The sequence below is a fragment of the Misgurnus anguillicaudatus genome, chromosome 10 (assembly GCF_027580225.2).
Source record: "Misgurnus anguillicaudatus chromosome 10, ASM2758022v2, whole genome shotgun sequence".
NCBI classification, from domain to species: Eukaryota; Metazoa; Chordata; class Actinopteri; order Cypriniformes; family Cobitidae; genus Misgurnus; species Misgurnus anguillicaudatus.
The window spans coordinates 22,657,000-22,672,863 of record NC_073346.2 but is presented as its reverse complement, the minus strand read 5'-3'; the positions used below and the strand labels follow the sequence as shown (position 1 = coordinate 22,672,863).

At 38.1% G+C, this 15,864-nt stretch overlaps 2 protein-coding genes across 2 annotated transcripts; both read right to left on the bottom strand.

The window, feature by feature from the left end:
• Positions 1–676: 676 nt before the first annotated feature.
• mrpl17 (mitochondrial ribosomal protein L17) lies at positions 677–2,166 on the bottom strand. Its single transcript, XM_055210777.2, has 3 exons — positions 1,766–2,166; positions 1,103–1,171; positions 677–1,006 (listed from the first exon to the last, which is right to left on the bottom strand). The coding sequence occupies exons 1-3, from the start codon at positions 1,937–1,939 to the stop codon at positions 746–748; spliced, it is 504 nt and encodes a 167-aa protein (XP_055066752.1). The 5' UTR covers positions 1,940–2,166; the 3' UTR covers positions 677–745.
• Positions 2,167–4,247: 2,081 nt separating this feature from the next.
• LOC129449200 (uncharacterized) lies at positions 4,248–13,432 on the bottom strand. The gene is made up of 14 exons (XM_073872729.1): positions 13,280–13,432; positions 13,028–13,178; positions 12,682–12,932; positions 12,432–12,568; positions 12,232–12,333; positions 12,103–12,144; positions 9,932–10,021; positions 9,613–9,881; positions 5,534–5,607; positions 5,273–5,423; positions 4,930–5,180; positions 4,683–4,819; positions 4,472–4,573; positions 4,248–4,384 (listed from the first exon to the last, which is right to left on the bottom strand). The coding sequence occupies exons 1-14, from the start codon at positions 13,317–13,319 to the stop codon at positions 4,337–4,339; spliced, it is 1,845 nt and encodes a 614-aa protein (XP_073728830.1). The 5' UTR covers positions 13,320–13,432; the 3' UTR covers positions 4,248–4,336.
• Between the last annotated feature and the right edge of the window lie 2,432 nt (positions 13,433–15,864).

The window sequence follows — 15,864 nt, the reverse complement described above, 5'->3', positions numbered from 1 at the left end:
ATATGTGGTGTACATAACCAGCTGTTATCTGCGACTTCATTTGTTTTTGAGCACAAATCAAAAATGCACTATGTCTCAACCCATTCATTTATGACCCGGACAGCAGCAGACTCAGAAACGTAAGCTGCCAAATTGAAGCAGATCCACCCCCGGAGTCTTCTGCTGTCTGGAGATGATCTGGAGCTGTGACTTGAAAGACATTAAATGAAAAAAAATCTCAAAATACAATGAAATGTTTGCAATTTCAAACTATTTTCGAGGGCGCTCGATGTGAAATTCGTCACAACATTTAGTCTAAAGGGTTTATATAAAAGAGACACTCACATAATCTCATGCATATTCAGAGTTTACTGTTAAGTGAGTGTCTTGCGTGTATTTTGTGAACGTGAGCGTCTCTTTTACCATAAATGGTTTTGACACGTGTGCAGCAGGCACTTATTTTGACAAAACACGTGATGCACATGGTTTACATGACGTAACAAACACATATTTTGAAAAAGCAAGCAACACACATGACACTCCGAACACTTATTTTGAATTAGCGCCTCCTTGGATGAGCGGTCACGAGCCGCCACTGCAAATAGAGGTTTTCCTAGAAACTCATAATTCAGGGGGACAGGAAAGTTCCCCTAATTGTAGAATTACATACAAAAAAACACAAACATATCAACTGAGATTATAATCATAATAATGAAAGTTATTAGTTTATTACTAGAATACAATGTACAAATACGGTGCTTAAAGATTATAAGTTATTTTTCTGAGGAAACATTTGACTTTTTTCTTCTCTGTATCCTTTCAGAAGTTGGTTTAGTAAGTTCAGTTCACTGACGCGTTTAACGGGGAACAAGGGAGGAAATGGGTGGCCCTTATACTCCAGGACAGCCATATGCGCTCGATCCAGATTCTCTCTGTTAGGAATGCGGGCCATGCGTGTGTAACCACTCACTTGATTTTCAAATCTTGGTGCAAGGACTTTGAAGAGTTTTGGGATCAGATCTTTTTCCTAAATGAAGCAGACAAGATATACGAAACATTAATGTAATTTTTCTTTATGAATGTTCAAGGTCTTTAAAGTGTAAAATATGTTTAAGAAACCTACCGTAAGCCAGAAATCAGCCATTTTCATTGACTTTTCATTAGTATCTCCCTTTTTTGCGTAATCAATCAACTAAAAAAAAAGTTAAAATACATATTAGACAGCAAATTAGACAAAGCTATTTCATTTACACAAAATAGAAGTTTAAACAACTTATTACAGTGTATTGCTTCCTTAAGCATTACTTTTAAGCAGTAAATGTGTGTAGGTTTTTTTTTTGCAACAGTTTATTTTTAAATCAACAGTTTGATCTTGTGTGATCTTATCTGTGAAATCCAGGCTAAAGTCTCACAATCTAATTGTTTTTTATTCTAATCGTTGATTTCAGGTTGATTTCAGGTTGATTTTAATCTTTGACATGACCGTGATGACTCAGTCAAAGATATCAAAGTTATATTTTCAAAGAATGTTCTTTACATTATGTAAGTTAGGATGATATTACACAGAAAACAGTAAATCACAAAAAATAACTATAACGCAAACTTGCTTTAACGTACTGGCTTGCATATCTGCATTCCAGTTTCGTCGGGGAGGTAACTTACGTTACTAAACATAATTTACAAATTTTACAAACATCATCTCACACTTAAGTGCGTATGTAACGTTATACTAATAAGCAGAACTGTAGCAGTTCAACAGTTTGAATCCATCACCCTGAACACTTGCCTTTTCAGCGTAAAATCGAACCTCATCGGCTCGGACTTTAGTTGTCTCTATTCGCTCGTGTCTAACCAGACCGGTGAGGATATTCCGCAGCATGTTAATTCTGGACTCGGGTCCGAGACCCATCCGACGGGCCACTCGTCCATGGGAAATAAATGTTCGCAAGGTGAGTCGCATTATGAGAAGTAAAGGACACCATACACAATAGGTAAAACACCTCTGTTAAACAACGTTACATATAGTGCAAAATCAATACAATACTGAGAACACCGACCACATCAAATGTAAGATACAACCGCGTTTACTTTAACATAAATATCCTATATACAAGCAAAAACAGTGCGACTTTGCGTTAGACTAGCGTGTGTGACAGTTGGTTCAACGGGCTAAAGAGTCCGGGCTGAAAACAACAATAATAAAAGAGGTTCCGCAAGCACGATTTCTGCTATATTTATGTTTGTCATTTTTTATTATGAGGTTTAAATTGTTATATTAAAATGGCCATAATATAGATATTTCTCCCGTTTCTGTACACGTTTGATAATGTGTTCTTTTAAATGCTTTTATGCAATGTATACGTTTTACCATCATTTGTGTTTCCTACGGATCCTTCCTCAGATGCTCCACCAACTGAGCTACAAGAAAAAAATCTGCAACTTTATATATTCATTCAAAATTAATTATAAATCTATTCCCTCAAAGGCAAAATGTTCGGGATTGACAGATTCGTCTATTTTATTTCATTGTTGCTTTCTTATACTCTGCTTGTCACAGTAATGTCTTGTGTTCCCCTGTCCCGTGCTCTTATTTTGAAGTTCGGTCTTTGCCTTCCATGTCTGTAGTTCTTTGTAGTTCAATTGTGTCATAACAAATGGCCAAAAAAGGTCCTACACAATGCCATAGAACAGTGGTTTTCGGGTGCTGCGAGATGGTGCCAGGGGGCCCCACTTTTCCGACATTTTATGAAATACATTAATTTATCATGAATTCTGTGTAATTAAACCTAAAAAAACAAGGCTACTAACCAAAAGCACTACTTTTTTGTATAATTTAATGTTTTTTTTTTTTTATTAAAATGTTGAGTTTTAGAACATTTGTTTCACAAAAGGTTCTATAGACCAGGGGTTCCCAAACTTTCAATTTCACGACTCACGACCCACTCAAGTGTTTAATCTATCCCAGGACACACCAGCATATTTTGAAATTGAAAAATGGGAAATTCTTTTTTTAAAAAGAGTTTTCTTTTTTATTTTCTTTGTTATTTTATGAATGAAATGTACACTGTTAAAAATTGCAACTTTTTATCAAATCAACATCTATATGTTACTTTAACTTAAAAAAATAAGTTAAACAATTTCAACTTGATTTTATGTCAACTTTGTTTAAGCAAAAACTTAAAATGGTAGCTTAAATTGACTTGCAAAACCAAGTTGTTTTAACTTTATGCTGGATATTTTTTACAGTGTAAGTTTGAATGTTGAAAGGAGGACCGCTGTATTATCCCTGAAAATTTAGCTAAGAAATGTGTAACCCTTAACATGAATTTGTACTGCAGCATTTGACTATACATTTGAGATCGCTGTATCTGATGACCCTTGTATGTTCCTATCTCTATGTATGTTGATATGTGTTTTAAATATGTGTATATGTTTTTTGTTATGTTTTGTCTTTGGTAAGTTTAATTGAAAAATATTATGCTATTACATATCAAAATCATTGTCATTGCTATGGTCTAAACTGTTTTTGTGTCATTCACTACAACAGCAAAGCAACTTTGTGCGACCCACATTATTCTACTGTGCGACCCACAGTTTCAAAACCTCTGCTTTACACCATAAAAAGGTAAAAAAGAAATGTTGAATGTTTTGGGGGGGAACCAAAAATAGTTTTTCTGTAGAATTGCTGTGAAGAACATTTAGTAGCACCTTTATTTTTGAGAGTGCACTGTAAATAATTACAGTATCACTTCCATTTGAAGACACTTGATAGTCCAACTCATAGATATGTATAAAGGCTAGATGTGTTACGGCAGAGTCTCTAACGTCATCACCTGGCGGCCATCTTGCCACAGGCACCTCACTCACTGGTAGCATTGAGTTTTAATGGTGCAGGTACTTTTAAATGACCATAACGTGCTCAATTTTCTACCAATTTTCTTACAAACGTTATTAACATGGCTATAATTCTGGATGCTTTAACGTTTCATGATTTTTTTTTTGTTTAAGTATGCAGTGTCATAGATACATCTTTGACATTTATAACAAACCAAACCGTTTGAAAACTCAATGCTACGAGTGAGCGAGCAAGACATCTAGTCTTTATACATATCTATTGGGTCCAACCCAACCATTATTTACAGTTTTGTTTAGGTTGCTTGTTAAAAGCATTACTGAACAATTACATTTACATGTAGGCTAACTGCTTTCATGAATGACTTAATACAGTATCAATATACTGGTTGTTTATAAACAAGTAAACTTGAAGGTTGTTTTTAAATCTTTTATTTTCACACAGGTTTTTATCTCCAAAACAAAGATTTTTGATGGATTGCAGAATTGGAGGTTATCATCCACTTTAGTATGAATTCATGGTGTTTTCAAGCCACTGGCTGAAAACGCAGACCTTGGAGAAAAGAGAATATGATCATTTAACATTTTTGCCAGTCATATAATTAAAACATTGCTTTAATTGAACGAATCACTGTATTACCTTGGCGTAGACACCAGGATGATTCTTCTCAGCACATCCATAACCCCAGGACACAACACCATGAAGCTGGCCATTGCACACCACAGGGCCACCAGAGTCACCCTGAGAAGAAGAAAAATGAAATTATTATTAGCCAGTAATCTGAGGTAAAACATTTAATGTAGTGTAATTTCTTGTCTGTGTTAATGTTTTAGAAGGTCCAATATTTTACCTGGCAAGAGTCCTTTCCTCCCTCCAGGTATCCAGCACAGAACATGGTGCTTGTGATCATGCCGGGGTAGGAGTTGTTACAGTCACTGTCAGACAAGACTGGGATTTCCAGACACTGGAGCTTGTTTTTATCAGCAGCTATAATAAAATGAATGAAACAACATCAGCATTAAAATGCTATGACAGTGAAACATCTTGGTCATTTATAAAAAAATCTCATACAAGGTAATCACCAAGCCTGTACTTACTGGAGCTCATGGTGTTTCCCCAGCCAGAGACTAAGCACTTGGTGCCAGCAGGGGCGCAGGATGAAGGCAGGGCCACAGGCTGCACGTATGAATTGAGATTAGCAGGGGTGCTAAGCTTGATCAGCATAATGTCACTATCAAGCATCCAGGAGTCATACTGGGGATGGCGGATGACACGTTCGGAGGAGATGAACTGCTCAGTATTCTCGTTGATGCCAATGTGGTGCTCACCAAGACGGACCTCAATACGTCTAAAGAGAAGGTCAAATATGGTTTATGATTAAAGGAATTATTGGTCTTAGACAATGAACGTGAACTGAAGTTGTCTGTTAAGGGCACTTACGACTGGTAGCAGTGAGCAGCAGACACAACCCAATCCTTAGTGACCAGAGAGCCACCGCAGAAGTGGTAGCCAACGTTCAGAGACACCTGCCAGGGCTGGGAATGAGGCTGGCACTCATATCCACCAACGATCTTGTCATCATCCAGAGCAACTGCAAAAATGAGTGAATATCATTATAATGTATGGTTAAAATCACACAAGAAAGAGTAATTACCGTTAAATTTGATGGAAAAGTCTATGTCAGTTGCAGTATCTACTCACAAGCGGCTCCAAGGAGCACAAGGAAAACCAAAGACCTCATGATTGCTGACTGATCCTGTTCGATGATGGTCTCCCTTAACACTCGCAGTATTTATAGGATAAAAAGACCATCAACCTGTACGTCCACGCCCAACAGGTTTGCCATTGACCAATCAAAGGGTTGCAGAAAGTATTGCACTCTTTAGTGGACTTTTACTTAAAAAATGTACTCTTGTGAATATATATTTTTTTATTTTGTTTCTGAATTTAGTTATTACCATATATATATTTTGTTTTGTATATTTTAGGTAAATCATTTTATGTGACAAACTACCAAATGTGTTAGATATTTTTATCACACAGTATTACACAGTTCTATCTGACATTTTTGTCAAAATTTAGCTTTTCAAATATTCTTATTCTGTGACAATTTATGAGAAATTGTGTGTTTTTTTAAAGTTGTGAACATTTTGAGACTTTATTTGTAAAACCAAAAGCTTTGTTCTGCAAAGTTGAATGGAATGCAAAGACTTAAAACCTTAATATCTCAAAAGTGCTCAGAATACAGCTTATAATTACAATTTGGCAAATAATAATATATGAAAAACACATAACAGTGAAAGCCGCCTGCATTACAAAATTATTAACATTCAGATTTGATATTTTCATTAAATAAAAATATGTGTAGGTAAATATAATATATTATGTATTCCTAATAAGGATTACTGAATGTATATATGACAAGTATGGGTCACATATGTATTTTCTGCTGATAGTGTTTAATTTTGGGTTCAGCAAGTGTGTTGAACAGTCATGTTTTAGGCTTGATAACCTTGACAGCAGGTTTTTATTAAACAGATTTTCAGCAGCTGTCTGTCTTCTCACTCAGTTGTTTCATTTGAAGCTTTCACTAAGTGTTTCTAAATACTCACATGGCATGTATCTGAAAAATATTTAATAAAAATGCTTATTAGATTAAAATAAGAGTACTATAAAGAACTAAAGTATATTATAACTAAATCTAAAACCCAAAACATGATGTCACACAAGTTAAAATAGTTTAATCCAACAAATATTATTAATTCCTTTCTTTATTTGCAAGTTGTTTTGCAAATTTATTTACTGATAACCTATTGCAACATATCTGCTAAAATCATATGCAAGTATTATTATTTGTGCAACATTGTGATCTATTGCTGATTCTTTTTTATTACAATATAATTTAAATGAGCATTTAATTTGATTATAATAATAATAGTAATAATAATACTTAATTAATAAATAATAATATTTATAATAATATAATAAATAAAGAGAAAAAAATAAATGAATTGCATCTTTGTAAATGTCAAACTTGTTCACAAATGCATTTACAGGTTATTATAAGACTTTAAGAGATTTTAACACAATATACAATTATATATATTGTGTTATATATATATTGTGTTGCATAACTGATAATTAAAACCAACAGAACATATAGAACTGAGACAGAATTATGACAGTGTAAAACTTTAACATTACAATATCAAAGTTAGCCCACATTCAGACGACATTAACAAGTTCAATGGGGACTAAACCACATGTGCATGGGTTCCCATGATATCTATATCAGAGGTTTGCGAAACACGCTTCATGTAATTTTAGATCTGTGACCTTGCGCTGTTATCTGTAAAGTCAAAACTGAGCTGGATATAAATGACAATGAATTATTTTTTACTTAGTAGACAAAAAACATTTATTAGATAGATGAAGATGAGTCTCTTTATACTTTATTTACTGTAAAATGAATTCTAACATGCATTGCATAACTGATAATTAAATTACCTATGCTTGGCCAGTGGCATAGAAAATATATGTGTGGCATATACAGGCATAGCCCCACCTGCTTTACTGAATAGACCCACCAAGTTATTATCCAAACACTTAATGGTAAGACCTTACATGCATTAGCTAACCTTAACTACTGTACCAAAAAACAATATTGTTTTTTAATATTAATTTATCTTTGCTTAGTTAACAATACAGTTGTTCATGTTATAGACCATTTAAAAAAATGTAAACAACACTGGTCCAGAAGCACTTCCTGTTTCAGTTTTTTCAACACTAGATAAATGTTGGGATAAAATAAAACCAACAGAACATATAGAACTGAATTAAAAAGTTGTTTACATCTTTTGAAAAGGTCTATAGTTCATTGTGCATTATGTTAACAGTTAAAACGTTACATTTTAAAAATGTTTTGGTAAATGCTAAAATTAACATGAATAAAACTTGTGAATTAACAAACACAACTCCTTTTGTAGAGTCTAGCAATTTTATTTAGTAAAGTATTGTTGTATCACCGATTTCAATATAGTTACACACATGAATATAACATCTTAAATCGTAAATAAAAATGTGACGGGCAGTGACGAGAATGAGGAACAGCTGAAGGGAGCGCTAACAGTCTAACAAGCGAGTAAATGAGATCAAAAGAAACCAATATCATGACAGTACCCCCCTCAGAGTGCGCCAGGAGGGCTGGTGAGAGCGATAAAAGTCATCAATGAGCGAGCGGTCCAGGACATCCCAGGCAGGAATCCAGCATCTCTCCTCCAGACCATACCCTTCCCAGTCAACCAGAAACTATCGGCTGCAACCTCGGGGACGGACATCAAGGAGTCTACGTACAAGATAGACAGGGGAACCCTCAATGCGGATAGGGAAAGATACAGGAAGAGGGGGGCGAATGACGGGCTTAAGACAGGAGACATGAAACACCAGATGGATAAATGCAGAAATCGGAGGCAGAAAATAGAGGTGGTTGGTACCCTAGACAGCACTGAAAAGGCGACAACCCGGTAGCAGAAGAGGGGGCGGAATTATAAGCCTATTCTGCCCACGGGAGTTGCTCTGACCAAGAAGTGCGGTTGCGAAAAGCAAGACTGCGTAAAATGTGCCCTATAGTCTGATTAGCCGAGCGGCTTTAGAAAAGGGATCGATTACTGTGAGAATTACCGTTCTACCTCCGGACGGAGGGAGTCCTGTAATGAAATCAAGAGCTATCTGAGCCCACGGTCGTGACGAAATAGGTAAGGGTCTGAGGAAACCAGCGGGGGGCCGGTTACTAGTTTTAGTCTGAGCGCAAACAGAGCAAGACGCGACGAAGCGGCGGACGTCGTGTTCTCAAGTGGGCCACCATAATCTCTGAGAGACAGAGGCAATTGTACCCCTGACTCCCGAATGAGCAAACAATTTGGAGGAAGGCCCCCACTGAAGAACGGCGTGGCGAGCGGAGGGTGGGACAAAAAGTAAGCCCCTAGGGCAGAGACGCGGCGTGACAGAATGTGAATGAGCACGATTAACAAGACGATAGCTGCACCCACCACCATCTGCGGAGAAATAATTCCCTCTTCGGTGGGAACAGAATCTGGGGGAGCAAACTGGTGAGAGAGAGCATCAAGCTTTACATTCTTAGAACCGGGGCGATATAGGAAATGGTGAAATCAAAGCGCGCAAAGAAAAGAGACCAACGGGCCTGATGAGTGTTGAGTCTCTTAGCCGAACAAATGTACTCGAGATTAAGGTGGTCAGTCCAGACAACAAATGGTACCGACGATCCCTCAAGCCAGTGTCGCCATTCCCCTAGCGCAAGACAAATGTCCAGAAGCTCGTAATCCCCCACATCGTATTTGCGCTCGGCCGGTGATAGACGGTGGGAGAAAATGAGAATGGGGGCAGAAGAGAAGAGGGATTTAAGGCGGTCAAAAGGCGGTCTCTGAGAACGTCATTGACCAGGGCTTGAAACACAGAGGGGGCGTTGACTAGGCCAAAGGGAAGGACCCGGTATTCAAAATGACCGAGGGGGGTATAAAAAGCTTCCAATCTTCCATTCGTCCCCCTCCTTGATGCGTACTAGGTGATAGGCGTTACGGAGGGATCAAAGAGGAAGCGCTCACCCGTATCCCTATCTCTGGCTTTTAACGGATAGGAAGAGGCGAAGTGATCATCCGAGCCGCAGTAAAGGCAAAGCCGGTTGATAATGCGGTGATGACGTTCGGCAGCAGATGCAGTTGCATGGGCTCCAAATCAGGAACTGCGGCGGAAGAGGGGCTGACCACAGGAGGAGAAGAGAGTGACGTCTCCGCGGACGAGTTCTCTGACGCTGCTCGAAGCGCTTCTCCACACGAAGCGCCAGATCGATGAGAGGATCGAGGTGGGAGGGAACTACATTACGAACATTACGAGCCAGTACCTCATCCTTGACGTCGGCATTGAGACCCTCGACGAACCACGCTACAAGTGCAGGCTCATTCCAACCACAGGAGGTTGATAAAGTGCGAAACTCCACAGAAAAGTCCACAACCGAGGGTCTCCCTGGCGGAGGCTAAATAACATGCGAGAGGCCTCAGGACCATGAACGGATCGGTCAAAGACCCGCAACATCTCCTCCTTAAACAGGGCATACTGGACCAGACAATCGGCGTCGGAATTCCACACGGCCGTTCCCCACTCTCGAGCCCGTCCCTTGAGAAGAGAGATGATGTAGGCAATCCGGGATCAGACCGGCAGACGGGACGGTCTGAGTATTTCACAATCTGCTCAGTTACTGGGATTTTAACACATAACCATTTCTAGGGTTTACAAAGAATGGTGTGACAAGGGAAAAACATCCGGTATGCGGCAGTCCTGTGGGCGAAAATGCCTTGTTGATGCTAGAGGTCAGAGGAGAATGAGCTGACTGATTCAAGCTGATAGAAGAGCAACTTTGACTGAAATTACCACTCGTTTCAACCGAGGTATGCAGCAAAGCATTTGTGAAGCCACAACACGCACAACCTTGAGGCAGATGGGCTACAACAGCAGAAGACCCCACCGGGTACCACTCATCTCCACTACAAATAGGAAAAAGAGGCTACACTTTGCACGAGATCACCAAAATTGGACAGTTGAAGACTGGAAAAATGTTGCCTGGTCTGATGAGTCTCGATTTCTGTTGAGACATTCAGATGGTAGAGGCAGAATTTGGCCTAAACAGAATGAGAACATGGATCCATCATGCGTTGTTACTACTGTGCAGGCTGGTTGTGGTGGTGTAGTGGTGTGGGGGATGTTTTCTTGGCAAACTTTAGGCCCCTTAGTGCCAATTGCACATTATTTAACTGCTATGGCCTACCTGAGCATTGTTTCTGACCATGTCCATCCCTTTATGACCACCATGTACCCATACTCTGATGGCTACTTCCAGCAGGATAATGCTATTATGTTTCTTGAACATGACAATGAGTTCACTGTACTAAAATGCCCCCCCCCCCCCCAGTCACCAGATCTCAACCCAATAGAGCATCTTTGGGATGTGGTGGAACGGGAGCTTCGTGCCCTGAATGTGCATCCCACAAATCTCCATCAATTGCAAGATGCTATCCTATCAATATGGGCCAACATTTCTAAAGAATGCTTTCAGCACCTTGTTGAATCAATGCCATGTAGAATTAAGGCAGTTCTGAAGGCGAAATGGGGTCAAACACAGTATTAGTATGGTGTTCTAAATAATCCTTTTTTGGGATATATAACCTCCAACTACAGGCATTAACTACAGACTGATGCTGAGTGAATCCTTTATAGTACCTCCTCAACTCTGTCAGGTGTTATATTGCTAGCTGTATGAAAATGAAATCCATTATAATTTAATTAAGAAGCTGTTTTTCTCTTCATACATCAGTTAATCTGTCCCTGCCCTTTTATTATGTTGACTTTTAGTTTTTTTTACTTTCCATTTTGGTCCTGTTTCCCAGTTTTTAAATGTTTCAACCTGTGTCTTGTAAGTTTTATTAAGTGCATTTAAACCCTCCTGTTTGTTGTCAGATAATGTCCATTCTTAAAATCCCCTTTTATGGTGAGTTCATATCAGCTTGGTTTAAAAATATATTTTTGTAATGACATGTGCATATAAGTTTAGACATAGGAAACCCAGATGTTGCATTTGAGTAGCAGGACAAATCCCTGGACAAATAGATTCACCTGCAGTTAATTCCTAGTAGAAATTGTCTTCAAGATATTTTGGATTTGTGAAGTCTATCTATTTTATTTTTACCTTAAAAAATAAGTTGCATTTAAACAACAGACTCATGTTATATATGCGACACTGTATAATGCAGCACAAAGCATTTCTATAGTTTTAACAACTGATAGATCAACAGGACATGTTTGAAACTAGTTTGTTCAGATGTCTTGGGTAGAGCAATATATGCTGCAGGTGTCAGTAAGTCACTTTATAATTTTAAGTGTAGCTTTCAAGTTAAACATTTTTCCAGACATTTCAGCATAATACCAATTCAATGTTCCTACAATTAGTAGTATTACTTTATTCAGTTTTATATAGGCCAATACCTTTAAGTCTAAGGTGCAAAAAGTAATTTACCCAAAAGCTACGAAAATGTGATGCTATTGCCATTTAAAAGACGACACTGTTGGTGTTTGAAATCAACATACTGTACAAAACTACTTTGAGAGGAAATGCTTTTATTGTATCTCCAATAAAACAATTATTGATGGAATGCAGGATTGGAGGCTGACTTTAAAGGTGTGTTTTTGGATCCCCTTTAGTATGAGTTCATGGTGTCTTCAAGCCACTCATTGAAAATGCAAACCTTGGAGAAAGAATAATTTAATCATTTAACATGTTTGCCATTCATATGATTAAAACATTGTTTTAATTGAATGAATCGCTATATTACCTTAGTGTAGACACCAGGATGATTCTTCTCAGCACATCCATAACCCCAGGACACAACACCATGAAGCTGGCCATTGCACACCACAGGTCCACCAGAGTCACCCTGAGAGGAAGAAAAATGAAGTTGATATTATTAGCAAATAATCTGAGGTGGAGTGATTTCTTGTCTGTGGTAATGTTTTAGAAGGTCCATTCTTTTACCTGGCAAGAGTCCTTTCCTCCCTCCAGGTATCCAGCACAGAACATGGATTTTGTGATCATGCCGGGGTAGGAGTTGTTACAGTCACTGTCAGACAAGACTGGGACTTCCACACACTGAAGTTTGTTGGAATCAGCAGCTATAATAAAATTAATGAAACAACAGCAGAATTAAAATGCTATGACAGTAAAACATTTTGGTCATTTAAAAACATCTCATATACTGTAAAGTTATCACCAAGCCTGTACTCAGTAGAGCTCATGGTGTTTCCCCAGCCAGAGACTAAACACTTGGTGCCAGCGGCGGCGCAGGCTGAGGGCAGAGCCACAGGCTGCACGTATGAATTGAGATCAGCTGATGAGCTAAGCTTGATCAACATGATGTCATTATCAATGTTCCATGAGTTATACTGGGGGTGGCGGATGACACGTTCGGAGTAGATGAACTGCTCAGTATTCTCGTTTTTGCCAATGTGGTGCTCACCAAGACGGACCTCGATGCGTCTAAAAAAGAGAAAGTAAAATATGGTTTATGATTAAAGGAATTATTGGTCTTAGACAATGAACGTGAACTGAAGTCATCTCTTAAGGGCACTTACGACTGGTAGCAGTGAGCAGCAGACACAACCCAATTCTTAGTGACCAGAGAGCCACCACAGAAGTGGTAGCCAACGTTCAGAGACACCTGCCAGGGCTGAGAATGAGGCTGGCACTCATATCCACCAACGATCTTGTCATCATCCAGAGCAACTGCAAAAATGAATGAATATCATTATAATGTATGGTTAAAATCACACAAGAGAGGAATTACAGTAAAATTCAATGTAATAATGCTTCTAGTCTCTACTCACAAGCGGCTCCAAGGAGCACAAGGAAAACCAAAGACCTCATGACTGCTGACTGAACCTGTTCGATAATGGTCTCCCTTAACACTTGCAGTATTTATAGGACAAAAAAGACCCTCGGCCTGTACGTCCACGCCCAACAGGTTTGCCATTGACCAATCAACCATCAGTTTGTTATTCTGTATCCTTGAACAGGTGAGATAATAAATCTTGTTTATTTGATTATGTGTCTGGATACTCTTTAGTATATGCCTTTTTGTATGTTTTAAGATTAGAAGTCAGCAACCTTTATCAGGCCAAGGACTCCTTGATGGATAGAAGGAAAAAATTACATTTTATTAAACTGAGCTTTTTAAACCTGGTCTACAATAATATCCATAGATGAACATACAAATGGGTTTAGATACTCTAAGATGATTACATTATAATCATTTTCGGCAAAGTCATGCTGTTAACATACTACAAAACATTTAATTTATTTTTTAAGAGATTTATATGGGAGAATTCTTTGCTCTTTGCATTGCATTTATGTTTGATGACAGATTTATTTTCTTCAAAGAAGTATTAAAAACTAATTTGAGGACACCCTTGTTAAAGACACTTGCTTATCATAGCGATGTACAAATTAAAATGTTGAATATTTAAAGAAAGTTTGGTACTGTGTATTCCAAGTATTGCATGTATATGTGTATTTTGCCTATACACAATCTGCTCAGTTACTGGGATTTTCACGCACAACCATTTCTAGGGTTTACAAAGAATGGTGTGAAAAGGGAAAAACATCCGGTATGCGGCAGTCCTTTGGGCAAAAATCCTTGTTGATGCTAGAGGTCAGAGGAGAATGGGCTGAATTATTCAATCTGATAGAAAAGCAAATTTAACTGAAATAACCACTTGTTACAACCGAGGTATGCAGCAAAGCATTTGTGAAGCCACAACACGCACAACCTTGAGGCGGATGGGCTACAATAGCAGAAGACCCCACGGGGTACCACTCATCTCCACTATAAATAGGAAAAAGAGGCTACAATTTGCACAAGCTCACCAAAATTGGACAGTTGAAACTGGAAAAATGTTGCCTGGTCTGATGAGTCTCGATTTCTGCTAAGGCTGGTGGTGGTGGTGTAATGGTGTGGGGGATGTTTTCTTGGCACACTTTAGGTCCCTTAGTGCCAATTGGGCATTGTTTAAATGCCATGGCCTAGCTGAGCATTGTTTCTGACCATGTCCATCCCTTTATGACCCCCATGTACCCATCCTCTGATGGCTACTTCCAGCAGGATAATGAAACAAAGCTCGAATAATTTCAAATTGGTTTCTTGAACATGACAATGAGTTCACTGTACTAAAATGGCCCCCACAGTCACCAGATCTCAACTTAATAGAGCATCTTTGGGATGTGGTGGAACGGGAGCTTCGTGCCCTGAATGTGCATCCCACAAATCTCCATCAACTGCAAGATGCAATCCTATCAATATGGGCCAACATTTCTAAAGAATGCTTTCAGCACCTTGTTGAATCAATGCCATGTAGAATTAAGGCAGTTCTGAAGGCGAAAGGGTGTCAAACACAGTATTAGTATGGTGTTCTAAATAATCCTTTTTTGGGATATATAACCTCCAACTACAGGCATTAACTACAGACTGATGCTGAGTGAATCCTTTATAGTACCTCCTCAACTCTGTCAGGAGTTATATTGCTAGCTGTATGAAAATGAAATCCATTATAATTTAATTAAGAAGCTGTTTTCTCTTCATACATCCGTTAATCTGTCCCTGCCCTTTTATTATGTTGACTTTTAGTTTTTTTACTTTCCATTTTGGTCCTGTTTCCCAGTTTTTAAATGTTTCAACCTGTGTCTTGTAAGTTTTATTAAGTGCAGTTAAACCCTCCAGTTTGTTGTCAGATAATGTCCATTCTTAAAATCCCCCTTTATAGTGAGTTCATATCAGCTTGGTTTAAAAATATATTTTTGTAATGACATGTGCATATAAGTTTAGACATAGGAAACCCAGATGTTGCATTTGAGTTGCAAGCAAATCCCTGGACAAATAGATTCACCTGCAGTTAATTCCTAGTAGAAATTGTCTTCAAGATATTTTGGATTTGTGAAGTCTATCTATTTTATTTTTACCTTAAAAAATAAGTTGCATTTAAACAACAGACACACATATATATATGCATCAAAGCATTTATATAGTTTTAACAACTGATAGATCAACAGGACAATGTTAGATCTTACTTGTGTTTCCTTTAAAAAGTGATACTGAAGTCTGTAACATATTTTTGTTTTTTTATGTTTGAAACTAGTTTGTTCAGATGTCTTGGGTAGAGCAATATATGCTGCAGGTGTCAGTAAGTCACTTTATAATTTTAAGTGTAAGTTAAAAAAAATTCCAGACATTTCAGCATAATACAAATCCAATGTTCCTACAATTAGTAGTATTACTTTATTCAGTTTTATATAGGCCAATACCTTTAAGTCTAAGGTGCAAAAAGTCATTTACCCAAAAGCTACAAAAATGTGATGCTATTGCCATTTAAAAGATGACACTGTTGGTGTTTGAAATCAACATACTGTACAAAACTAC